This window comes from Monomorium pharaonis, chromosome 1, assembly GCF_013373865.1.
Source record: "Monomorium pharaonis isolate MP-MQ-018 chromosome 1, ASM1337386v2, whole genome shotgun sequence".
NCBI classification, from domain to species: domain Eukaryota; kingdom Metazoa; phylum Arthropoda; class Insecta; order Hymenoptera; family Formicidae; genus Monomorium; species Monomorium pharaonis.
The window spans coordinates 39,956,267-39,980,152 of record NC_050467.1 but is presented as its reverse complement, the minus strand read 5'-3'; the positions used below and the strand labels follow the sequence as shown (position 1 = coordinate 39,980,152).

At 38.3% G+C, this 23,886-nt stretch overlaps 4 protein-coding genes across 8 annotated transcripts in view; 1 reads left to right on the top strand and 3 right to left on the bottom strand.

Annotated features, from left to right (window-relative positions):
• LOC105833710 (N-alpha-acetyltransferase 15, NatA auxiliary subunit) overlaps nt 1-2,550 on the bottom strand; it is a 39,835-nt gene extending 37,285 nt beyond the window's left edge. The window contains exons 1-6 of the mRNA XM_012675651.3: nt 2,040-2,550; nt 1,365-1,712; nt 1,134-1,268; nt 910-1,054; nt 545-802; nt 76-386 (exon numbers count right to left, since the gene is read on the bottom strand). Coding sequence (XP_012531105.1) covers nt 76-386; nt 545-802; nt 910-1,054; nt 1,134-1,268; nt 1,365-1,712; nt 2,040-2,096 — 1,254 coding nt within the window. The 5' untranslated portion in view covers nt 2,097-2,550. The remainder of the gene's footprint in view (nt 1-75; nt 387-544; nt 803-909; nt 1,055-1,133; nt 1,269-1,364; nt 1,713-2,039) is intronic.
• Nucleotides 2,551-2,696: 146 nt separating this feature from the next.
• On the bottom strand, nt 2,697-4,725 carry LOC118645792. Of its 2 annotated transcripts, none has more exons than XM_036287516.1 (6): nt 4,447-4,725; nt 4,160-4,373; nt 3,820-4,072; nt 3,487-3,720; nt 3,333-3,386; nt 2,697-3,064 (listed from the first exon to the last, which is right to left on the bottom strand). In XM_036287516.1, exons 3-6 carry the CDS (start codon nt 3,850-3,852, stop codon nt 3,002-3,004), a joined length of 384 nt encoding a protein of 127 aa, XP_036143409.1. In that variant the 5' UTR covers nt 3,853-4,072; nt 4,160-4,373; nt 4,447-4,725; the 3' UTR covers nt 2,697-3,001. The 2 variants fall into 2 exon arrangements, with proteins under 2 accessions (XP_036143409.1, XP_036143436.1); XM_036287543.1 differs by having other exon boundaries at nt 4,160-4,340.
• A 65-nt stretch (nt 4,726-4,790) lies between these two features.
• LOC105833717 (DNA-directed RNA polymerase III subunit RPC3) lies at nt 4,791-7,650 on the top strand. The gene is made up of 7 exons (XM_012675660.3): nt 4,791-5,068; nt 5,805-5,923; nt 6,013-6,149; nt 6,276-6,519; nt 6,591-6,953; nt 7,051-7,411; nt 7,495-7,650. Exons 1-7 carry the CDS (start codon nt 4,925-4,927, stop codon nt 7,627-7,629), a joined length of 1,503 nt encoding a protein of 500 aa, XP_012531114.1. The 5' UTR covers nt 4,791-4,924; the 3' UTR covers nt 7,630-7,650.
• Nucleotides 7,651-10,713: 3,063 nt separating this feature from the next.
• Nucleotides 10,714-23,886, bottom strand: part of LOC105834809 (transcription factor SOX-13) — a 107,034-nt gene continuing 93,861 nt past the window's right edge. For 3 of the 4 annotated variants that reach the window (XM_036286920.1, XM_036286962.1, XM_036286886.1), the window contains 6 exons: nt 19,136-19,432; nt 18,518-18,896; nt 17,007-17,228; nt 16,516-16,563; nt 16,201-16,353; nt 10,714-15,760 (listed from right to left, as the gene is read on the bottom strand). In XM_036286920.1, the coding sequence (XP_036142813.1) occupies nt 15,261-15,760; nt 16,201-16,353; nt 16,516-16,563; nt 17,007-17,228; nt 18,518-18,896; nt 19,136-19,432 (1,599 nt within the window). In that variant the 3' untranslated portion in view covers nt 10,714-15,260. The remainder of the gene's footprint in view (nt 15,761-16,200; nt 16,354-16,515; nt 16,564-17,006; nt 17,229-18,517; nt 18,897-19,135; nt 19,433-23,886) is intronic. The other variant, XM_036287003.1, reaches the window with a different exon arrangement.

Here is a 23,886-nt window from a genome sequence, read left to right as displayed (position 1 = left end):
TTTCTATTGGAAGCAGTAATTTTTCAGAATTTGTAATGTCAGTGTAGTACTAATTATAATTATATAAAATCCTACCTTGTAAATGCGTCCTTTGGTAACAAAAAGTTCTATAAGTGTAGGAGTATGATCTATGGCAGCGTCAATTTCAATCAATGCCTTCTCTGTTTGACCAAGGTAATCATAATGTTGCGCTAAGTAGTAGTAGGTCCACAATAAAGCGGACGCCGGCTCTCGCGGATTATCTTTTTCTTGATCGCTAAAATGGCCGTGAAGTTTTAATGCCTCCTTGTATTGCACAAGTAGAGATGATATGATTTCGACCTTTTCTTTATCAGTGTACAGTGAACGAAGATTCACGAATAACGGCGGTACACCTTTGTGAAGTCCTAAAATAAAAATAAAGCAGCAAATATATGATTATTATATATTAAATATTTTTGAAAAAAATTCATCCATATACACACACAATATATGAAATTATAAAAATTTCATTTAAATAAACTGCATGTAAAAAAGAAATTTTCTTTGTAGAAAGAAACATTACCTTTCCGCAAATATCGATCAACCAAAATTTTAAATTCATCGCCTATCGCGTAATTGAGTTGCAAACGGCGTGGTGCTAACGCTCGAGGAAAGAGTTCTTCATATCTTTGGAGCATGTGCAACGTTTCACTTGGTGAAGTATGTCTCTCAGCCTCTGCTAACCTAGTATAATACGTCGTGTTTTCAGGATTAATATCTAGTAGTTCCTTGTAAACTTGTTCTGCTTCTGCATACTGTTTCAATTGAAGTCTTAGTTTACCTATAAGTAGTTCATAAAAAAAACATTTAAGTATATCCAAAAATATTAAAGAGATATTCAAATATATATTAGAAATATTACTTGCATAATCACATTATGACACTTACCATAAGTCTCTTTGACAGTCACCTTGTCACAAATTTGATCATTATACTTGTCTAAATGTTTTAACGCCTGTTCACACTCTCCCGATTCTTGAATAACCATATTTTGATACAGCAACAACTCACTATGTTCATAATCATAACAAATCTGTGGATGTCAAATAAATTTTGATTATATAATATCTCTTTTGTCTCTATATAAAGAATTTTGTATATGTGTGACATACCATTGGAGAATTTCGAAAAGTATCTAAAATTTTCAGTGCCATCTCATAGTCTCTCAACAAATGATATGAAATAGCAAATCCAATCCAAGACGCTCGTTGAGTGGGACGTAACATAAACAATTGATATCTGGTATCCTGTAAGGAAGCAATTTGCATAAATATATATAATGTAAAATATAACATGTAAAACAAAATAAGGGCTTGTGATGGGATGACTTGTTGAATAATCACCTTGTAACCTTCCAGATCCCGCATCTGAATTTGTAGCAACGACAGATCCCTAAGAATTTGAATGTTGTCCTTGTCCCACTTGAGCGCATTTCTGTAACACTTGATAGCCTCATCATACTTCTTGTCAGAGCGCTGCAGAAGACCATAGACATGCCAGCAAACGTGGGATTGTAGGTCATTTCTGAGGCCACGACGCACATGATCGTAGGCTTCTTCCTTGCGGCCCAGGCAGTTCAGCGTGAGACCCTTCATCGCCAAGGTCTCCCCGTGCTCGCTGAACTTGGGATTTGACAGGATCTGTTTCGCGAACTTCAGCCCATTTTTGTATTGTTTGTGTTCATAGCATCTCTGCAAAAGAGGAGCATACACGGGACATACCATGAGTATGCATTGTAGGGGTTAGGTACAAGGGGGGGAGCCTTGGTGGAAGTTCTATCCTCGTATTCGTGCGGGATCGACGATGCTGATCGTCACGGAGTGTCGCCGGGTGAGACGGCTCCTCGCCCGTGACGCCCAGCGGACAAACGCGCCTCGCGGTCGCCAGTGACCATTTCCCGGTTTTTTCCCTCCTTGGAGGAATGCTTTATCATTAGAGCACGGCGAGGAGCGAGTGCACCCTGGCTCGCCGGAGAGAGTGGGGTCCAAAACAAGTAATTTTGATCGGCCGTTACTCACCAAGATCCGCTTGAACAGGGCATTTTCTTTGGGTGGCAACGGGTTGCTGGAGGGCATTTTTGTATAACTACAAAAATAGGGGGCCTTTTCCACCCGGTAAACTTAATTTTCACTACAAAACCTCGTGGCCACAAACGAAGAAGTCGACCTACGATCACGTGATCATCCGCGACAATGCTGTTCCGCCGGAAGTGTTGCTGCCACGGTGCCGCACGGTTCAAGTGGCGGTTATGTACCAATCGATCTCCCAATCGAGTTCGAGAAGATCTCGTTTAATTGCGTTAAGGCGCGTACTGACCGCGTCTCGACAAATACGTATAAAAAAATTATTTTCTCAAGATTTAATTATTTCGCTGAAATTTAACGTTATAACAAAATAGTTCTGCGAATACAATGAACACTGTTGCCATAAAAAACAATTTAAAAAATGTAAAAAAAATGTAATGTTTCAAGTCACAAAGTCATAAAGTGATATAACAATTACGCAATATCGAAAAATTTTCTTCCTTATTTATTTTTTGGATGTTTTAAGCCCGTTTCTATAATATAAGAATTAACTTAAATTTTGATTTATTTTTAATAATTGGAAAGTTAAAAAGTACATAAATACATAATACATTGTATAGAGATGCATGCAGGTGAAAGACATAAAAGATGTAATTTCATAATTTTTATTAAAAAATGTATGTGTATATACGTGTATATATGATATAAATAAACAGAAATTACATTAGAACTGTTGCAAGACCTTACTGTATATTTCTTAACTGTCGGCTCAAACAACTGAGATTATTAATAGTCACTAATTTGAATTTATGTCGTCTTTGTTTTTAGTAGTAAGCTTAAATCATATCCCGCATGCAACTCAACTCTGACAATTCTCCTTTTATTCTTTGAATACTCTTATCTTTCTTCGATATGGTTTAGTCATATGTCTGTAGCATATGTCAATTGTGATTTTTTTACTTAAGTGCAGATATATCACTTTGACTAGTTCCCAGCTCTGCATTATTTTTCTCTAACATCTACAACATATAAAATATAATAAAATTTGTTTAAAACACTTTTTAGGTCCAATGTGTGAAGAATTACTGTATCTGTTCTTTTTTGCTAACAGAATCTTGCGCTTTTTGCAAAAGTTTACTTGATTCATAATTTTTATCAGCCATTTCTGTAGCTTTGGCTTTGAAAAATTAAACATTTATTATCTAATTCTTGAACTTTTTTGCTTAACACATCATTTTTATTATTACTATTTTCTGATTCTTTCATACATTGTTAGACTTTATTTACATTTTCCAAATTTGTTGACTTCTCTATTACAATTTTTTTCAAAGATTCGATTTCCTAGAAACAAAACAAAAAATGCAATAGTTACTCTAAGCTTGTAAAAACATTTATTAAATATATATATCTAAAAAATTTATAATAAATACTAAATACTAACTTGTTTCTCTATAAGCGCTTTTCTAGTTTGATCTGTCTCACTAAGCTTTTCTGTTAATATAGTTATTTCAGATTTTATCCCTTTCGAACACTGTTGAATATCAAATGATAATTGGTGTAATCTACAAGACTTAGCTATTACTTGCGCAAATCTATGTTGCAAATTATTAGTATTATTATCTGCTGGTTTTAAACTTGCTTGCGTCGTCCTTTCAGAACATCTCATTGCTGCTAACTTTAAAGAAATTAAAATTACAAAATATAAATAGATATAATAGCTGTATAATATCAATCCACGCTATAAATGTAAAAAATATATGTATAAATTTTGCACCTTATATTCATTTAATTTCATCAATGCAGACATTGGAGCATCACTAATCTGTTGCAATTCAAAAGTTGACTTCAATTTGGCCAAGGACGCATCCAGGCGTTCTTCTTACGCAATAAAAAATAAGGGCGCTAATTCTTTCCTGGTATAATTCTAGGAGGCTTTATTCGAGATTCACAACAGAATATTGTTGTTCATACTCTGAACTAGTATTAATCGCTCTAGTTCTTTCATGCAAAGTTCCACTCCAGAAACACTAATTAAAACAGAAATTCTATATAATTTTGTACAAGTGTTACATATTAAATTTGGATAAATGTTTCATCACATGTGAATCGCTTACCATTCTTGTGGAAATCCAATCAAGCTGCAAAACACTAGCTGCAAGATTTTCTGCTGAACTTTCCCATCACCGGTGAACAATGCTAGTGCTATTATCATTTGTACTTGTTTTCTACTTAACAATTCAAAGTACAGTGTTAACCAGTTGGCATGATTCGCTGCCAAGTCTGCTGCTGTCAAGACTAAGGCATGAACGTAAAGATGAGTAGAAATATCTTGTAAAGAATAGGAATATGTATTTAGTGTTACATATTTTATATTAAATTCTGTATTAAATTCTATATTAACCTGGATAAAATTCCTGATCCAATCTCCAGTGGTAGAAAATTCATTGTCCAACACGTGACTTGACAGTCTGCGCATTGCATGCATTGCATGTTCACTGAACGACTGCATTTTTTGTCAGCTCAGGAATTTTTATCATTTTATGAAACAACTGCATTAATTCGGCTTGCTTTATTTCCGTTTCTACGTTTTGAGTTCTTTTCAGCCCATTACCTTCATCCTCTGTCGTTTGGCTGTTTGGCATAAACAAAACAGAGAGATCCATTTTACTTTGCAAGTGCACTGACGTAGGAAGCCAGTGAAAGTGCAGAACCTGGGCTGTAGCTAAAAGTTTCTAGGTCCCTATCTAGTAATACTCCAGTCATTCGAGAGCATCCAGTTATTCGAGGTTACCTCAATCGATTTTTGGTCGACAAAGTTGAATGAAAGTTGTAAATAGCACGTGGTGTGATGTTGCACGAAGGGATTGATTCTTAAAAATATGAAGGATTCTCGTAACAAACTGTGCTCATTGCTGTTGGAAGAATTCTTTGGCTCTATCGTACAAACCATTGGCAATAGTTTATTATATGGAACGAAAACATTTGGCTCAATATGTTTTGGAACGCGTTTACAGGGGTCAAAGGTAAACAATGATACAACTGCATATATCATTTATTAATAATAAAAATAGAGAGTGGATATATTCATAAAAATCTATTCTTATTTAAAATTCTTTTAACTAATGTCATATTAAAATGTTGATATGATTCTATGACTTCATAATATTTTAAGACTGTCTTACAACCTCTCTGAGCTGATAATGCATCTACTTGATTATAAATCTTCAGTTATTATAGTTAAAATATTAAAATGAACTTAGGATTTATTTTTATATAAGTTTTATAGTTTTGATTTTTTTAAAATTAATTAATGATTTTGATCAACATAAATAGATCTTGGAGTCAGCATCAGTAACTGTTATATTGATTTTGATATTTGATAGCTTTACAGAGTTAAATATAAGAATAGATTTAAGAATTCATAATAAAAAATTATGCAGTCAATAATACTATCAGACTAATAAATATTGAAAATGCCGTGTGTTCATATATAGTTAATATGGTTTGATATAAGATATTGATCTGAACCTTTTGATTTAAGTACAAGTATCCTTACCACACAATAATATTGATGCTTGAGAAATTTGATATTCCTATAAAATTCTTATAAAATTCCATTTATGTAAGGTTGTTGTAAATTTCATTTTACATTTAAGATCTTGAATATATAATTAGATTATAAATTCTACCTTATGTTATAGTATGAAGTATATGTTTACTTATTTTTCTTTTGCAAACATTATTTATTTTTCTATTTAGATAAAAGAAGGGCTATCTGTCCTTATAAAATATGGTTTTGTCACTTATCAACAAAATGAGGGTGAAACTGAGTATACCATTGACCAAAACCAAATTATTATGATTCTTCGTTATCCAAGGTACTGTTAAACAGTGGAATAAGAATTTTAATTATGTCATGGTATATAATATCTTATATCACTTATATCATAAAAATTATTTATTACAGATATATACTTTTTGCAAAAACTCACTGTGGAGATGAAGGTGAAATCATGATGGAAGAAGTGTTAAAGCATGGATACATCACAGCATCTGAAGTAATAATAAAAACATACAAACGAATCGAACAGACCCCTTCTAGGTGTACGACACAAAATTATAAATTTTTACTCAGCTTCTATTTTCTTTAAAAATTATTTTCTAATATTCCATTCTCACATGTAATGAACTGTAGGATTTGTTGTATTAATTATCTAAATGTTTTTTCAGCTGCTGAATCACCTTCTATCCCAAATCTAAAAGATGTATTTGAGTTATTGGTGAAAAATCAATTTTTAATGCGCTGTTTATCTTTCGATACGACAGCAACAGGAAATATAGCAAAGCCCGATTATACCTTACCAGATCTTGATTTGATAGCCATTTCCAATAAACTGCAAGGACAAAAGACTGAACTTTCGGATAATACAATACATTGGAAAGTCAATTTTGACAGGTTTACTCAAGATCTTAGGTAATAAATTTAATCTAACAATTTTTGAGTATATATTTATTAATATTTTAAAATATTAACGTGTGATTCAGGGATCAAATTGTTATATCAGCTATAACTCAAAGATTTGACAAAAATGCTGGAGAATTAATGAAACACATGATCAATTTGATGTACTTGCGGACTGCATCTTGGGCAACTACATCAAATCCAATTCCATACACGGAAATAAAAGAACAAGTGAAAAAGTTGGATTATGAAGAGCTCGAGCATTATCTTGATCAATACTTACGGCTTCTAGAAGAAGATAGTACACAATTCATTAAACGCGTTGGAGATTCTGGTGGAGGGCAGTATATTGTTAATATGAAGAACGCATTTAAACAGTTAACATGGACAACTTTGGAGCATATTGTGACAGAAAGATTTGATTCCAAAGCTGCAAGAATTTTTAGGTAAAGTTACAGATTCCTTTCTCAATATTTCACTTTATTGTAAACAGTTTAATTATTTGCTTTATCTTGGCAACCATTGACTTTTCTATGATTTTAGATTAGTTCACAATGAAATTGATGTTAACCTGGAACAAATCCAGAGTTTAGCGTTGATTCCAGCAAAAGACGCCAATTTCTTAACACATATCTTGTCACAAGAGAATTACTTACAGATACAAGAGATGAAGAGAAGTGGAACTTCATCAGTACAGACGAAAACACCTTGTCGATTTTGCATAGATTTAAATAAAATTGTCGAAATGGAAACAGAGCATTGTTATCAAGCATTGTATAATATTATAACAAGACGAGAGTATGAATCCAATAATAATAAACGCTTGATAGAAAAGCAACTGAGAGTACAGATACTTTCCACTAATCTGAGGGAACATGGCGCAACGGAACAGCAACTAGCTGATGTAATATTAATATATATACATATTTGTATTATTGAGATAAAAGAATTGCAAAAACAGCATTGATAAAAAATTCTTTTTTATAGATTGCAGAAATGATGACGCCATCTGAGACTGAACAGCTTGAAAGAGCGCAAAATGCGATTAAAAAACTGACAGCCGCAGAGTTACAAATAGATGAAACCTTATTTATATTTAGCATGTACTTCCGTTATCATTAAATTGTCTTTTTTTTTTTCAAATTCCTCCAAAGTTTTTCTGTATGACATCAGACAGGAACCTGAGAGCGGTCATCGCGTCATTTTAGGTGTTTTCATCCACCTTTATGTGCACAAAATGTGCATATTGAACTATGTAGTCAAATATCTATGAATCCCGTAGTTAATGTGCATAACTTTTTAATCTCTTCTATGCTATGTCCACGTTTATTTGGTTCTGTTTCATGCTATACCCGTAAATTTTACAATTATATGCATTTATATTTTAAATCTGTTTTATGCAAATGTGCATAATCGTGTTCTATAAATGTGCAATGCTGACACTGTACAGATATAGCATGGAATAGAACCAATATTTTATCTCGCATCACGTTTATCACATATCACTTTGTTCCATATATACGTGATATCAATTCAAATAATTGATTTGATAAAAAATCGCTCACCGATTGCTGTCGCTGCTCCTGCTGCTACTGCTACATTCCTTTTCCAGTTTTGCTGACATTCCTTTGCCGCTTTCTGCTGACATCATCCTGCTATTCTCGAACCGCACATTAATAACAATCGCCCGATACTTTATTCGGCACTCCCGATATTACGGATAATATATCATACACGAGTAAAACGTAAACTACGCGCGAGAATTTCACTTGGCGCGACCGTTACATTTGAAAAAGTGAAAAGGACGGCTCGTCTGATTGGCGGCGAAAACCAACCTGGCACGAAAGTGGCGTGACGTCACGTAACTTCATGGAAACGCAGGCCGAGGAAAACCGTTTGAATGAAAATTACGCGCCGAGATACAACAGATCGTTTCGAGAATTTCGTATGCTCGCACGACGACTAGTAGCACTTTAATTGACACTGGCGATATTCTACCGAACGTATCCTTTTCACACTTTAGGCCGAAGGCAGAGAACGAGACGTAGGTGTCGCAGTCATAGTCGTAGGAAAAACGTAAGTCGTACATGTCGTATATACTATTCTAGACAGTGGCTGCGGTCCACTTGACGCTACAAATGCTTCGAAGTGTTTGATTGACCAATCGAAACAAAGATTTTTACGAATTGACCAGTCAAAGAATGCTTCGAAACGTTTGTAGCGTCAAGTCGACCGTAGCCTCTAGAATAGTAGTATATTACGACTTACGTTTTTCTCTGCCTTATCCTACGACTACGACTACGAGACACGCACGGAGTCGACGGAGCGTTTGACCGGCGCTGGAGTGGCGTACGTGACGACTGGAGCGCGGAGCAACGAAGCAACATGGCGGCAGCGGCGCAGGCGCGGCGAGTCAACAAGTCGGTCGCCTAGCAACGCCGAGTGGCGCCGACTAGCGCCGAGTACCGCCGAGTGTACCTACCAACGGTCACGTCCGCAACTGCCGACGCTGCCGTCATGTTTCCTCACGCTCCAGCGCCGGTCGGACGCACCGTTGACTCCGTGCGTGTCTCGCGTGTTTCAGAATTCGTATTGTGCGCTGGTACGGCGTTGAGAGTGCCGTCGCGGTGGCTGACGATACGCGAGCCATGTGAGATCGTTCAGTAGAATATCGCGAGTGCCAATTAAGTGAAGTGCTACCAGTCGTCGTGCGATCATACGAAATTATCTCCGTTCGTTGTATCTCGGCGCGTAGTTTTCACTCAAACGGTTTTCTCGTCGCTTTCCTTGGCCTGCGTTTCCACGAAGTTACGTGACGTCACGCCACTTTCGTGCCGTGTTGATTTTCGTTCCGAGCAAAGTTTTCGTGTGCGCGTATTCGCTCGAGGAAGATATCCGTTCGGTAGAATGTCGGTCGTGCCAATAAGTCGTCGCGCAATCAAACTCTGGGAGCGAATTGATTTACTTTCTGTTCAGTGTGTCTTAACGTACGCAAACCGGAAAAGGAATGTAGCAGTAGCAGCAGCAGCAGCAGCATCAACAGCAGGAGCAGGAGCAGCGACAGCAATCGGTGAGTGAATTTTTATCAAATCAATTATTTGAATATATATCATGTATATGTGATATTGCACATTTATAGAACACGGTTATGCACATTTGCATAAAAGATTTAAAATATGAATGCATATAATTGTAAAATTTATGGGCATAGCTTGAAACAGAACCAAATAAACGTGGACATAGCATAGTAGAAACCTAAACAGTCATGCACATTACCTACGGGATTCATATAGATATATTTGACTACACAGTTCAATGTGCACATTTTGTGCACATAGAGGCTGATGGATGAAAACACCTAAAACGGCGCGATGATCGCTCTCAGGTTTCAGGTCCCTCTCTGATAACATCTGCACATGTAAAAAAAATGAAAGTCTCATATTCGTTCATTTATATAGTTCATATTTATTTATGTATAATAATGATTACGCTTGTAAAATACAAACAACAAAGAGTACCTAGCTTTCAAATTATAATAAATATAATCATATTTTTTTATGTTTATAATAGTGCTGTTCTCTATTGTGATATACAGTGCATTTGTCTCTATCTATGAGGAAAAGTCATCTTAGGTTGTGTTAACATAAATAAATAAATAATTTGCCAATTTATTTATTCGTATATTTTAATCAATGATGATGAAACATATGCATACCCCTTTTATCAAAAAATGAAACGTGAAAGAGAATTAGTCACGTGACTCACAGCCAACTTGTGGTGCGTTCTTGATGAGACTATTTTAAATTCAATTATACTCGACAAAAACAGTATGGGATGCGATGTTTAGTCCAAGATAATAATAAGTGCGAAGACGTATCCTCAATTTTATATGTGTTCTGAAGTATGACTTTTCCTTTTGTTCTACCATATGCTTTGTACGCTCATCTTAACACTGTCGCGATGAAAACTATTCTGTTGTGAATATGTATCGATAAATAAAATTTACAGTAGTGTTATCAGTAGCAATTTACCCATGATCCTAAATATATATTTTGATTTTATGCTATTGATATCGATAATGTACTACGATCACGACACGAGTAGTGTTAAGATGATCGTGAGAATTTTATTTCACTCACACATCGTCTGACTTATAATCGCTATCATTCACTCTATCTCTTTTGTTCTTTCTTTCATTCTCTTTCCCGTTCATTCTGTCTCTCCCCATTTGCACTGCATAACTATATACATCCTTCATACATACAAGTTTTTTCATCTAGAAATAGTGTCATATATACCTAAAACTAAGATTGAATTTCGGTAAAGCGTTATTTTATTATATTTTTTATACCATTAACAACAACGTACATGTAAATGAAGTGAATGCTTGGAATATTGAGAGCGGATGTTAGTGTTCTTTTTTTCTTTACGTTAAATATACTATAATATTAGTAGTGTAATTCGATTTACAATTTACTATTCTTACAGTTTGCATTCGCATTGGTTGCATGTAAAGGCCAGTAAATATAATAATCGTGTGTGTTGATATATTATCGCGTTAACATTCGTGATACCTGAAAGTAAGGAGATCGCCACGGAGACTAAATATCATTACTAATTTCAACGATCATCGTAGATAGAAATCTCGCAATCGATGGAATGCAGAACCGATTTTTATCAAAAAAAGCAAACACTGCGGACAACAATAAGAATCGGTAAGGCTTTTAAAAAGAGAAACGCGGACCAAACTCCATTGCACGCGCGAGTTACATCTCGTCAGGTGGTTTGATTTCATAAAATTTTGCAAATGTGAAAACAATTAAAATTTCCAATATTTGTAACAAAGATATGGCACAATCGGAAAAAATGCAATATAGGCAAATGATTCACTCGAAATGTTTTTTTGCTAAGTGAAAAATTGCCATTGTCTAGAAGTAAAACGATTAAAAAATTTCTTTCAAAATTTATCTTTGAAAAAAACTGGCGATGAAAAATTAAACTAGACAGAGAGACGTATTTAAAAACGCAAAACTTTGAAATGAATGAATGTGATTATAAAATTGAAATTCCTAAATGTATTCCGAAATCATCACAGACTAAGAAAACGGCTTGAACGAGGGAAAACATGTATATAGAGATATTACGTTAAAAATGTATGTTGTATAGAAATATTTCATTAAAATTTGATTGAGTATTCGAGCATAAAACGACCAACTTTCACTTGCCGTTCTTGTCTAAAACTGGCACGTACAACCTTTTTCCTTTTGCTACTAAAAATAATAAGGCTCGTCACTTAAATAATAGTTTACTAAGTAAGCAACGATATTAATAACTATAATATTTATAATAATGATAATAATAATTGTGCCATCTCTATATAATAATAATAATAATAATAAAGATAATAATAAAGATAATAATGACATTGAAAATAAGAATACATCGCGTTTAACATTGTTAATCTACATACTTCGAATAATTACATATATAATGTAGCTACGTAGATACATCACAATATAGTTACACTGTACATTAATAATATTGACGCTCGTGTCGGGCTGCGTATCGATCATTATTTCCCGACACAATGTACAAATCCATTATATACATAAAATAAATTATTATCAACATTAAGCTACCCTAAATCTGATGCCGGTCGAGCCCCAATAAAACGGGTGCAGATATATATCGAGGATACTGGCTCTTTTTATAAAATTATATTAGGTACCGTGTGTGTGTATGTAAATTGCACTGATTATAAATAACAAAAGAAGAAAACATGAAAAAAGGAGGAGACACAACAAAATTCGTTTCACGTCGAGCCAACGAGGCGACTCGGAACTAGTAGTTTCTTCTCTCTCTTTTCCTTTTTTTTGATTAACCCCCCGCCCGCGAAAACGCTATTTGGCACATAAGTATTATATCACATCAAGCTCCAAATCATTATATCGCTCTGTGTTCGATCGTCCCACAGATCAACTCTGCCTAGCTACGTTACAACTGTGTTCGCCTTTTCGCATCGATTTACGTGAGGCCGTAATTGTCTCCATCGATCTCTCACCCCATCCCCCTTCTATACCACAATCTCCCCCACATTCGTAAATGTGATTCGAAGATGGAGAAACGCGTAAACGCGCGCCCCTACGAGAATAAAGGCGACGTGTCTAGCATGACAATCGGGATCGCAGATGCGCACTGATCTTTCGATAAATAACGCTATAATCCCTTCCGTTTTATCGTAACTAATATATCGACAATCCGCTAATTTCCAATGTCCGTTTCATTTCAACCCTCCTTTACACCCTCTCGTCCCTTTTTGCCCCTTGTCATTCAATCGACTATTAAATCGCCGTCGGCTCATTGCCATTTTTACATTAGGGTCAATAAATTAACGATGAAAATACTATAAGTACTAGGCATTTATATTAAACGAGAAGTCCCGTTACGCGTCTAACGCATCGGGATTTAATCGCGCAAGCGATTATCTTCTAGCTTTGTCTCACTCTGTTCCGACCTTTCGTTCGTCGGCGCGTCGAACGCAATATTGTTTTACATACGATGGAACATTTTAAACAACTGACTCTGGCGGTCGCAAGATAAGATATTGCCACGTGCGACGTCTACTCGGTCCATGGACGCGCGCGGATCCGTTGCGGGAGATGCTCTGTGCGATAGACCATTTCTATTTATCGTTTACTTTTTTCCTTCCATTCTTTCTTTTTGCTTCGTTTTTTTTTCGCTCAATACGGCCGTCCGGAATCGCGGCGTATCGTTATGCACACACACACATACACACTAGGAGAAATAGGAACAAGACTTTTTGGCCATGCATCGTGTCGCAACGTGTGCGTGATTATCGGCTACGTATCCAAGAGTCCGATAAGAGAAGACCGGCACGAGCTGCGCATCCGAACGATCGGCGCGCGATTGTCTTATAAAAATTATGCGTATATATGCGCGTGCCTTCGTGCCTCGCGTGCACGCACATCGCATGCAAAGAGATTGAACTGCAACGAGTATCGGATTTTTTGGTCGCTAGTTCAACGCCAGTTTAATCATTATCTCTACACGTTAGCTACCGGCGTCTACCGTGTTTCGTGTAACTGCAGTTTTGGTTAACGATACAGAATATACAGGAAATTTTGCGACGTGCGTAAGAGACGCCGTCCTCCGTCATTGCCCGTGTAATTGCAGAAGCAATTTTTTACATAACAAAAAACGTTCGACGTCCGGAGAACGTGTGAGAGATTAGGATAGTAGACGTCTTTCAAAATCTTACGATTTTGTTCCTATTGTTTCAGCTTAGTTTTCTTTTCTAAATGTGTATTTAGAATTCACCTGAAAATGCCTGAACATAAACGAGCGACAGAAGCATCTTCACACAAAAAATGATTCATGGACCATCGATTGTTGCATGTAGAAACGAATAAATACACTCGGGCCTCAATACAGATTGTTTCGAAATTGCGTATTATAAGAGCATTGCGCAGTCCTAGGAAAATTGAAAATTGAAATGCGAAACGATGCGCACTTAGATCATTAAATTTTTGTTAAAAATAAAGACCTTGCAAAGAAAGCCAATTGTTCCTCTGTCCGATTAATGAGCTTTAGAAATGAGCCTAAAGGTTAAAATATAAAAGATATTTTTTCCTAAATATATTCAACTTCATTTTAAGGCTTCGCTTTTATTATAACCGTGAAGAAAACTGTTTTGTAAATTAATACTGTCAATAATTTTCTGACTCTTTTTCAATCTTAAAAAAATTGTCTAATAGCAAAAATTAAAGAATACATCTGAGAAAAATGATTCATATATTAAATGTCCCATTTTTATGGAAACAATAAAATATCTTGAAAAGAAAGTCTGTTAGGAAAAGTGATCCAGAATAAAGTTGTACCAATTAACAATTGCTTTTCTTATTTTGCAATTCTTAATATTTTTTTATATGCAAAATTTATATAAGAAAAAAAAACACAATTGTATAATTATAATACTTATAAGCCATTTTTCCCAGATAACTAAATTATTACATCTAAAACTCATCAAAGTTACAAGAAAGACCATTGGGTACATTTTCTTATTAATTAAATACTACGATTCGGACATCAGACATTGTCAAAATACTCTACAAGCTAAATGCATTGCTTTGTCAATACGACAGTATTGTATATGTTTGTGGACAGTACTGTATCGAGATCCGCGTACACATATTCGATACAAATCAAATAGACTAACTGATGTAAAGATTACGCACTGCGAAAACACCGGCATTTTTCCGATAACTTGTACCGAAAAGCAAGAAAGATCAACGATGGAGCGACGTCGTGACGGAGATGATCTCGCCTCTGCTTCGCGGATAGGTTCTTCGCGTTTCATGTACGATGGCACAGAGATAGAACATTATATCACAACCTCCGGCGACAGGTTTCGAAACACCCGACTCTTCTTTCCCCGAGAAGTAGTGTCCTCTTCCAATTCGCGCTTCGTCGTGCGAAGAAGCGTGAGCTCGCGAACATGTTCTTGCGATCGAGCGTTCGCGGCTAATGACGCCGCACGTGTGACTCGAGATACGTCGTCGTCGTCGTCGTCGTCATGTTAAGACGGACGATTTCGATTACCAGAAGAGTTCATAAGCGAGCCTCGACGTGGACGCGGCCGCTGCAGTCGCCGCGGCCGCCGCTGCCGCCGCCACTGCCGACGATGATGACGATGATGCTCCGGGCGGCCAAAGTGGCTGACCCGGAGCCGCGGTTCAATCCTCGTCGTGGTGCCGCGGACTCGCATCGTAGCCGCCGATCGAGCCGGAATTCTCGGGCGAGAAGTTCATCATGTCCGTCGGCGAGAGGCTGTCCTGCGGGTAATAGAATGAGGGATGGTCCGAGCTCGGCCCGGCAGTGCCGCTGCCACCGTTTAACATCGTCGCCGGCGGTGACACCGATGGTCGCGCCGATGGACCGGCGCCCGTGCCCGGGTGATGCTGCGTGCCGGTCATATCGGCGCTCACCGGCGACAGGAAGTTCATCTCGCTGCCGCCGTCGCGGCACCACAGCTGCCGCATCTCCTGCCGCCGCTGCCGCATCAGCGACTTGTACTCGGAGATGCGCATTTTTTTACCGTCCACAATGCACGTGCGCTTCGGCCGTGGCCGATACCTGTAGTCCGGATGCTTCTCCATATGCAGCTTCGAGAGCCGCGACTGTTCCTCGTAATACGGCTGCTTCTCCGAATTCGACATTGCCTTCCACCGAGCGCCTGTAAAAGATATAAAGAATACGTATGATAAACGTTTCGCGTTTTGCAATCATTTTTCATTGATACACAAATAAAATTAACTTTCCGGAATTGACAGTAGGTCTATTGGACTTATCAATTATAAATCTTGAATTGTTATTAAAATGAACTTAACATTCATTTCGTTTATATGAGTTATATTATTGATTTCTTGAAATTAATTAGTACTCTTTAGTCAATATAAAGATAATAAATCTCACAGCCTGTGTTAAATAATCTCTCATTGTATTTTTCTTGCCAGATCATCCTTTATCTTGTTTTCGAGTTTTGGGACATATTTGCGAAATTTTACATTATGTTAATTGATAATGCAATATATTTCTGATAAAAATAAATGGTAGCTATAATTATGGGTTTACCAATATAATCACGAATATGCGATATAAATCGGGTATGCTTACCGAGAATTTTCGATATGTTCGAGTTGTGCATGTCTGGGCAGGCTTTCAAGATCTTTCTACGTTCGTCCTTGGCCCACACCATGAATGCGTTCATAGGTCGCTTGATATGTGGCTTGTTCTCACTCTCCCTTTTCTGCTGCCTCACCATTTTCGCTGAGGAGAAAGAGAAAGAGAGACGGGGCGTTAGATGTCACGTCGTCGTCGGGATTCACGATACTCTCGTGAGAAACGAATCTGATTTCGCGAGGGCGTCACTTGGCGCTCTCAAAACAAGAGCGTAATATCAGCCTAATCGTTACTCATAGAAGTGCTTACCTTTTTCCGTTATGTCTTCCGCTACTTTATATCCTGGATCTCGCCACACTGCAATTTCAAAGCCGAATCATATATACACAAGATACACGACATTAAGCGGAAGATTATATTAATAATAGTTCGTAGAATCATTCTAATAAACGCTACATGTGCATCTCACAATACTACGCTACTCATACTTTTCTAAAAACAAAAACATTTATACAATAGATATTAAATTACTATTACAATTTTTGTATACGTATAATACGTGTGTTTAATCTCATATCTTTTGTTTCGATTTTAATCCTGAAAAGCTCTATTGTGAGTGAATTTTCTATGAAGTTTACATTTACTTTGAACATACTCTATCACGATCGTTGATAAAAAAAATTGGCTCTACATTTGTTAAAGATTTTACAACACGTTCGAAACTATATTAATTATTCGTCATATATTTAACCAGCCGCGCAATCCGTCTCGATTAACACGACGTTCTTTTGTCCACTTACTATGAGGCGTCGAGAGAAAATCCTGCTCCTCCTGCGGCGGCTCTTCCCGAGAGCTAGAATGCTTGATCGGTCTTTGAGTCTGGGCCGACGGCATCCCACCTGTGTTCGACGGCAATCCGTATAGCCCGTGCATCGCGAAGTGCTTTTCCACGGCCGCGACCGCAGCGGCCGCCACGGATCCTCCTGGTCCGCCGGCCTCGTCTTTGGCCATTACCTTGCCCACTGTAACGGGTTACCGGAGAAACGGAGTGAGAGACATGTAATGGAGACACGGTCGAAAGAGTTTACGTTTTTAAGATATACAGAGTACTGAAAAACTCAAATGCACGGAGGATACGACACTTCTGACTCTTTGCCCGACCTGAAGTCGGCTTTGCCTTTAGCGAAAATTTTATTTAACGCTTTAAACCTTTTCGCTAGTTTCTTTAAGCTCTCTTCAGCGTTAACGTTAAGCATCATGATAGTTAAGGGTTAAATTCTCTCGAGTGGAAAAGAAATACTTTTTAAAAAGAAATGGCAAAGGGTTCGCTATCGCTTATCGCTTATGGAATTATAAATATTATTTCTTAAATATGAGAGATGAGACAGCCAATATCTGCCATGCTAATATAACGATTAAGACATTTTCATCGATCCGAACTTCAGATGTTGAAAATTAACTAATTTTACATACTTAATATATATACCGCATTTCGTATTATTTATTCGGAACATTGTAATATTCGCGAAACTCCAATCAAAAAACCACATTTGCAGGAATCCTTTCCCTTATTACTTTTAACATAATCCCCGAAATTTAGTGTTTTTCCATACTCCGTATACGTCGCGAAGAGATTCGCTCTCGACGTCAGAATGACGGACCGCGGATTTTTCTTCCCTTCCACGCCTGTGCGCGTCGCGCGGCCCTTATCGGGCGGAATCGCGTTACGCATCGTTGATTATGAGCACGCCGTCGTCGGTGTACCCGCATGGCAAAAACCAGATGGCAAGTGAAACAGGTTCTCCGGGGCGAGCGGCAGCGTGCCGGGAGAAAAAAAAATCGGCCGCGGACAATCGGGAAAACTAGCCTGCTCGAAGATGATTAAGTGTTCACCGCCGGCATGAAATCGCATACTCCGCCGAGGGTACCGACCGCCGCCGTGCGCCTTTCTCCCTCGGAATCCATTTGTGGCAATCGCCAATTTGCAATTGTTCCGCGGGACAAACGGGGATCGCGCAATTGGCACAATCGCGATTTCTGAAGTAACGTTTCGGATCACGATAACGAGCGTTACTTTAATCGCGGCAATTCGGACGGAATACCTCACGAACGGTAATACACATGCACAATTCACGGCGTATTTCGCACTAGAGATAATTAACCGTTGTGAATAGCAACAATTTCTTTCGCGCGAAATGTCGCTTCGACGGGATCTTCTACTTCTCCACTGTGCTCGGCAGCCGAGAACGTAATCGCCGGGCTTTATTCCGCTCTCACGAGCGCCGGCGATTAAAGCAAATGTTTCACTCACTCGGCGAAGACAGGCTACTGAGATGCGGCGGTAGGCCGGCGTAGGGAAGCGTCGGCAGGTAATTCCGCGGTATCGGCAGCCCGGGGGGGAAGAGCTTGGGCGCGGTCGCCGCCAACGGCTGCTCCTGCTGGCCGCTACTTCCGGCGCCGGTCGAGTGCGAGTCGCTGCCGGGCGACGACGAGGACGCCGTGGCGCCCGAGGACGTCGATTTCGGCTTGGTAAGGTTCAACGGGGCGTCGAGATCCTGAAGAGGCGGGGCCGTCGGCGCTACCGCGGATGAGATCGGCGCCGGCGACGACGATTCCTTCTCCATCTGCGTGGTCATCTGCGCGAGATGCGTCATCGCCCAGCTTGGACCTTCCCGATGGCTGCTGATCATCTGCGAACGAAAGGAAAATCGTCAGGCTAACGTATCGAAATTTCTCCATCGAAATAACAGAATCTTGTTAAAGCTGTTTTTACATATATTTATTTAACGGAAGAAACAGAATAAATCAATTGTTTTTCTTAGAAGAGTAGAATCAATATTTATCCGTAAGACGAAAATAAAATGTGGGATTGCAATATTGCAAAACAGCGAGCGGTATACGCGGAGTTACAGCCAATATCGATAATCACCGGGCTATGTACATTGGCAATGGAGTTGATGTGTTTGTTGCCGGTGGTGGCGGTTGACGTGGCCGGCGGCGGTGGCATGGGCGACTGCACGGGCAGCCCTCTGAGCTGCTCGAGAAACGGCAGGAACATCAACGACTGTGGCCCCGACATGCTCAGCTGGCTCTTTGTCATCTGAGCCTGCAACTCCTGGATGTTGTGCTGCATGATGTGCTCTTGCTGCCGCTTCAAGTGCTCCGTTTGCAGCCGCTGCATCTCGATTTGCTTCTGCGAGTCGACCGTCATGTGAGCGGGATACGACTGTAAAGGCACACGGACCACTAATTAAAGGGACGCTATGCACGCCGGCTCTCATGCAAAGAGAGAAAGAGAGAGAAAGATATAGTCGCGCGAGGGTGGACCATTCTACCTTGACAGCGATTTATCCGCATACCCGTGGATGAAATATGTCGGATGTATTGTCGAATGCAGAGCAAATTGCGCGACGCGATTACGACTTTATGCCATCAACGATTCAATGCATCCTAAATGTTGTTTCGGATCTCCCTCGTTATGTGTTTCGCTTATACACATATATTTGTATATATATATATATATATATATATATATATATATATATATATATATTTAGACTTCGAGCAAACGACCGCAAGATGTTATTATACGCGCAATTGACTGAACGAGTTCTTTCTCGAGTAATTTATGTTATCATAAAACGTTACAATGAAGCAGATTATGCGGCGCAAAAATCATTTAGACTAGTTGTTAATAACTTGATGCCATCCGAAAACATTCTAGGCGAATTTTTTTGTTTGGATAGAACAACTAAATTGCACAGTTTACACCGTTTATACACTAATATCGTATTTATATATAAGATTGATGCAAAAATAATGTCGGCTTGATGTGTGCGTTTTAAGCTTTAATGCTTTATTCTACAATAAAGTTAATTAATTAAAAATGTGTTTATATTAATATCATTTTCAATCGCAGATTTCGCTCTGCTTACTTGCGATAGTAATAGCTTTTTTCATTTCGATTAATAAAGCTTGAGCTTGAAATATGTGCTTTTAAAGTTGAAGACTAAATTGACATCATTTTTGCATCAACCTAATAAAACATATTTTTATCTCCTAATAACATTATATAATTTGCTCGACGAAACATCATGTTACATTATTTGCTATGCTTTTGTAAACGCTACGTGATTTCTGTTATTTTAAGCAAATGGAAAAAAACCTTTCTGTAAATTTTCATTGAAAAATTGCAATTTGTATAAGGAATCAATAATTCGAATGCCTATCTCAAACAACCAGTCGAAAAGTTGTTACTTTATAAAAAATCTTTTTTAAAATATGCCAATTATAAATATTTGTTCAAAATATAATTTTTCTCAATTTTTTATCGCGAGATACTTTTATGCTCGCATAACCCGAATATAAAGTGACGGATTTATTAAAACTTCCGCATTTCAAGTTATCAAAAGTGTTTTGATACGAAATATATATTACGATGTCAGGTTCATAAATGTGTACTGATATGTGTAGTAATATGTACTATCACGTAAAAAAGAAGATTACTTTCATAACCGAGTAGTTAAAGACCTAATTGCGTGTCTGACTAGTAACAAGCGCGAATAAGCAGATCGCACAGCAATGCGCATCGCCAGCGAATTTTTGCGATTAACGTTGTATTAATAGCATCGAAGGCACTCCGCGCCGGCAACGCGCTTAAACGGGTGAGTATTCGCGATTCACCCTCCATAGAAACGCAACAATTTACACGACGAATATCATTGTACTTTTCTACGTCCTGGCCACGATCCAGATATACATGGAGTTTATTTTAGACGATAAGGAAGACGTTTATTCATCCAGCCTGTGCACCAGCTGAGATGTCACGCGCGGGCGCGCGACGCTGGATGCACCCGCGTCGCCCTTCTCCAATTCCAAGCCACGATTATTAATTTCACGATGGCGGTTCTCTCGAGGGACTTTATCGCCGAGACGTAGAATCGACGTAGGAAAACGTTGGCTTATATTATAAGTAGTCGCAGCGGAAAAGGAAAAAGAGGTAAAAAGGAAAAACTGCAGGGTGACAGAAAAATGTGCGCAAAAACATGCAGCGTTGCACAAGCGATGATAAGCGGTGACCTTCCGTGTCGATTGGACATTGCCGGATACTTATTATTGGTTTATACGGATTATTAAAAACGATAGAGAGCTTAAAAAGCGTAGATGTATAAACGACATATTCTAACATATTAATGCGTGAAATGATTATAATGCGAAACCCAAGAACGCCTTTGTATATATGTACACACAAATATACAATAAATTATATTGAAGGTGTGCGAATTAAGTAAAGATTGAATGGAATCTCTCTCTCGCATCTATTTGATTCGAATACAAATCGAATTCGAATTAAATTTTCCCAGAAAAATTTCCCATTTACATGCTAACCATTTAAACGCAATCCATTACATGCTAAATTAAACGCAATAAATATTTTCATTTGCATATCTTTTTTTTAATACACAAAAAACTAATCGCAAGAACTTTAGAAAATAATTACAAAAAATTATATGCTGAGTAAAAATTTATAACAGATACTTAACGTTAAATATGTAATAGTTTATTAAATTAATAAATGAGTAATATATATATAAATTAAAATGATAGCACTATCATATTTCAAATTTTTCATATCAGTATTTGAAATTTTATTAAGAAAATGGAACAATTTAAAATTTTATTTTATAAATTCTATAAAATTACGGTATAAACTTATGATATGTTCAAAGAAATGTATAAAAATAATTAGCTATCGTGTGCACAAATTTTTAAATAGTTTATAAGATTTAGAAATGATAGAGGGAAAATTGACAAACTAACATAAAAATTGATAGACGAGAAATGATATAAAATTGGTCGTACAGGAGATGGGTATAAATGAAGCAATTAAAACAGATCAATTTGAAATCGAAATATCAAATACAATCTGATTCGAAATTCTTGATCTAAGCGCATATCTCTAATATATCTATATGGATAGAAATACCTTTCATATTAGATAATGCATAGAGATTAAGTTTTATATACAGTCTTAGCCGCATAAAATTAACAAGATCATTAGGAGATTAAGAGTATCGTATAACTGTATGCTTCAGTCCCCGTATTCGCTGACATTACGATCTTTTACGATACGTTGTTGGTACGCGACGAGCCGCTCAAAGGCTGCCGAACTGTGCGTTTATGTCCTCGCGAGCGTCCCAATAAGCGCATGTGCGCTCATTGAGACCACATGTGTCGCGTTCGCTTCGCTGGTGCGAGGAATCGGCCACCGCGAGACAATGAGTCGCGACTGTGAGTAACGCCAATTCGGGTAACGTGTTCAGTTCGCGGCACCTATAATAGGCGACAAACACATACACAGAGAGAGAGAGGGGGGAGGGGGAGGGAGAGAAAGGGACGACTGGAACTTCATTATTCATTTGCACAGTTCAGTTATGCCGATGATACGTATCCGTGACAGCTATACCGCCCACAGTGGCTAAATATAAACAGGCGGGGTGCCAGCAAGTTCCATTCACATTCACATCCACAAGCGACGCAGCGGTTTAGTAAGTGAGCATAAGAATATGAGGAGCCCCGTTCTGAATATGCATCCGCGCATTGACGCCAACTGCACCGCCTAAACTTAGCCACGCAATTACCGAAACATATTTACCCCCGTAATCGCTCTTCGGCCGATTATCTATCGGGGATCGCGCGATATAGAATTCTGATGCACTGAAAAAGATGTCGTATCTGGATCAGTCGTATGTAAAATGACAAATAAATAATTTTTAACGTTAAGCTATCTATTAAATAATTTTAATAGATAGCTATTTTTAAATCCGCGTAAAAATAATTTCAAAATCTGTCAAACTTTTCGATTTTTCTATACCGACAATGTTGTTAACTAGTTTGCGACGATTGTTTAATGGTGAATATTTTTGCAACAAACAATGCCCATTTTGCGAGAGTCGACGAGCGACTTTCGTCGACGCAACATGCGAGGCTAAAGGCCACGGAAATTTTGCTTGTCCAGATTTAGAATCGGAGCCACTGGAGAGCACGAGCGCAAGGGGACATGCCGGTTGACGCGGATCCACCGGAAGTGGTTCATACTTCACGTGCGTTATAAAGACTGTCACTGCGGGTACTGTCTAAAATTACGTCGCGCGCTGCCGAGGAGCAGCGACTCCAACATGAACTGCCCGCGTAGATCGAATTAAGGTCCTCGCTTCCATCCTCCTTAAATATCGGCAACCCGCGATCTTATCGCGATCGTTTTCGTCCAAAGTATATACAAGGGTTATGAATAATCGATCATCGAACGGGAAGAGGCCCGGTCCTGCCTGCCCTTCTCGAGTGGCCAAGCGTTGAACGGGACGAGGGACCTGACAAACAAAAAAAATTGCACCGCTGCGCGCTGCACTCCTTAATGGAATTTTAAAAGAGAGACACGCGGAATCTTCGGTGACAAACAGAGAGGCGGATGGTGGATACATAAATTATGGAGTGCTTTGAACGGGATTTGCGCTCGCCCTGTGTACGAGACCACTGTTGCAATGACACGAGAAAAAGAGGCACAGAGAGAGAGAGAGAGAGAGAGAGAGAGAGAGAGAAGGGGGAGGGGAGTGAATTGCGGGAATCTAGGGCAACCGGAAGCAGTATTTTCGTGGCGCCGCTTTTCGAGTGTAGCGGACG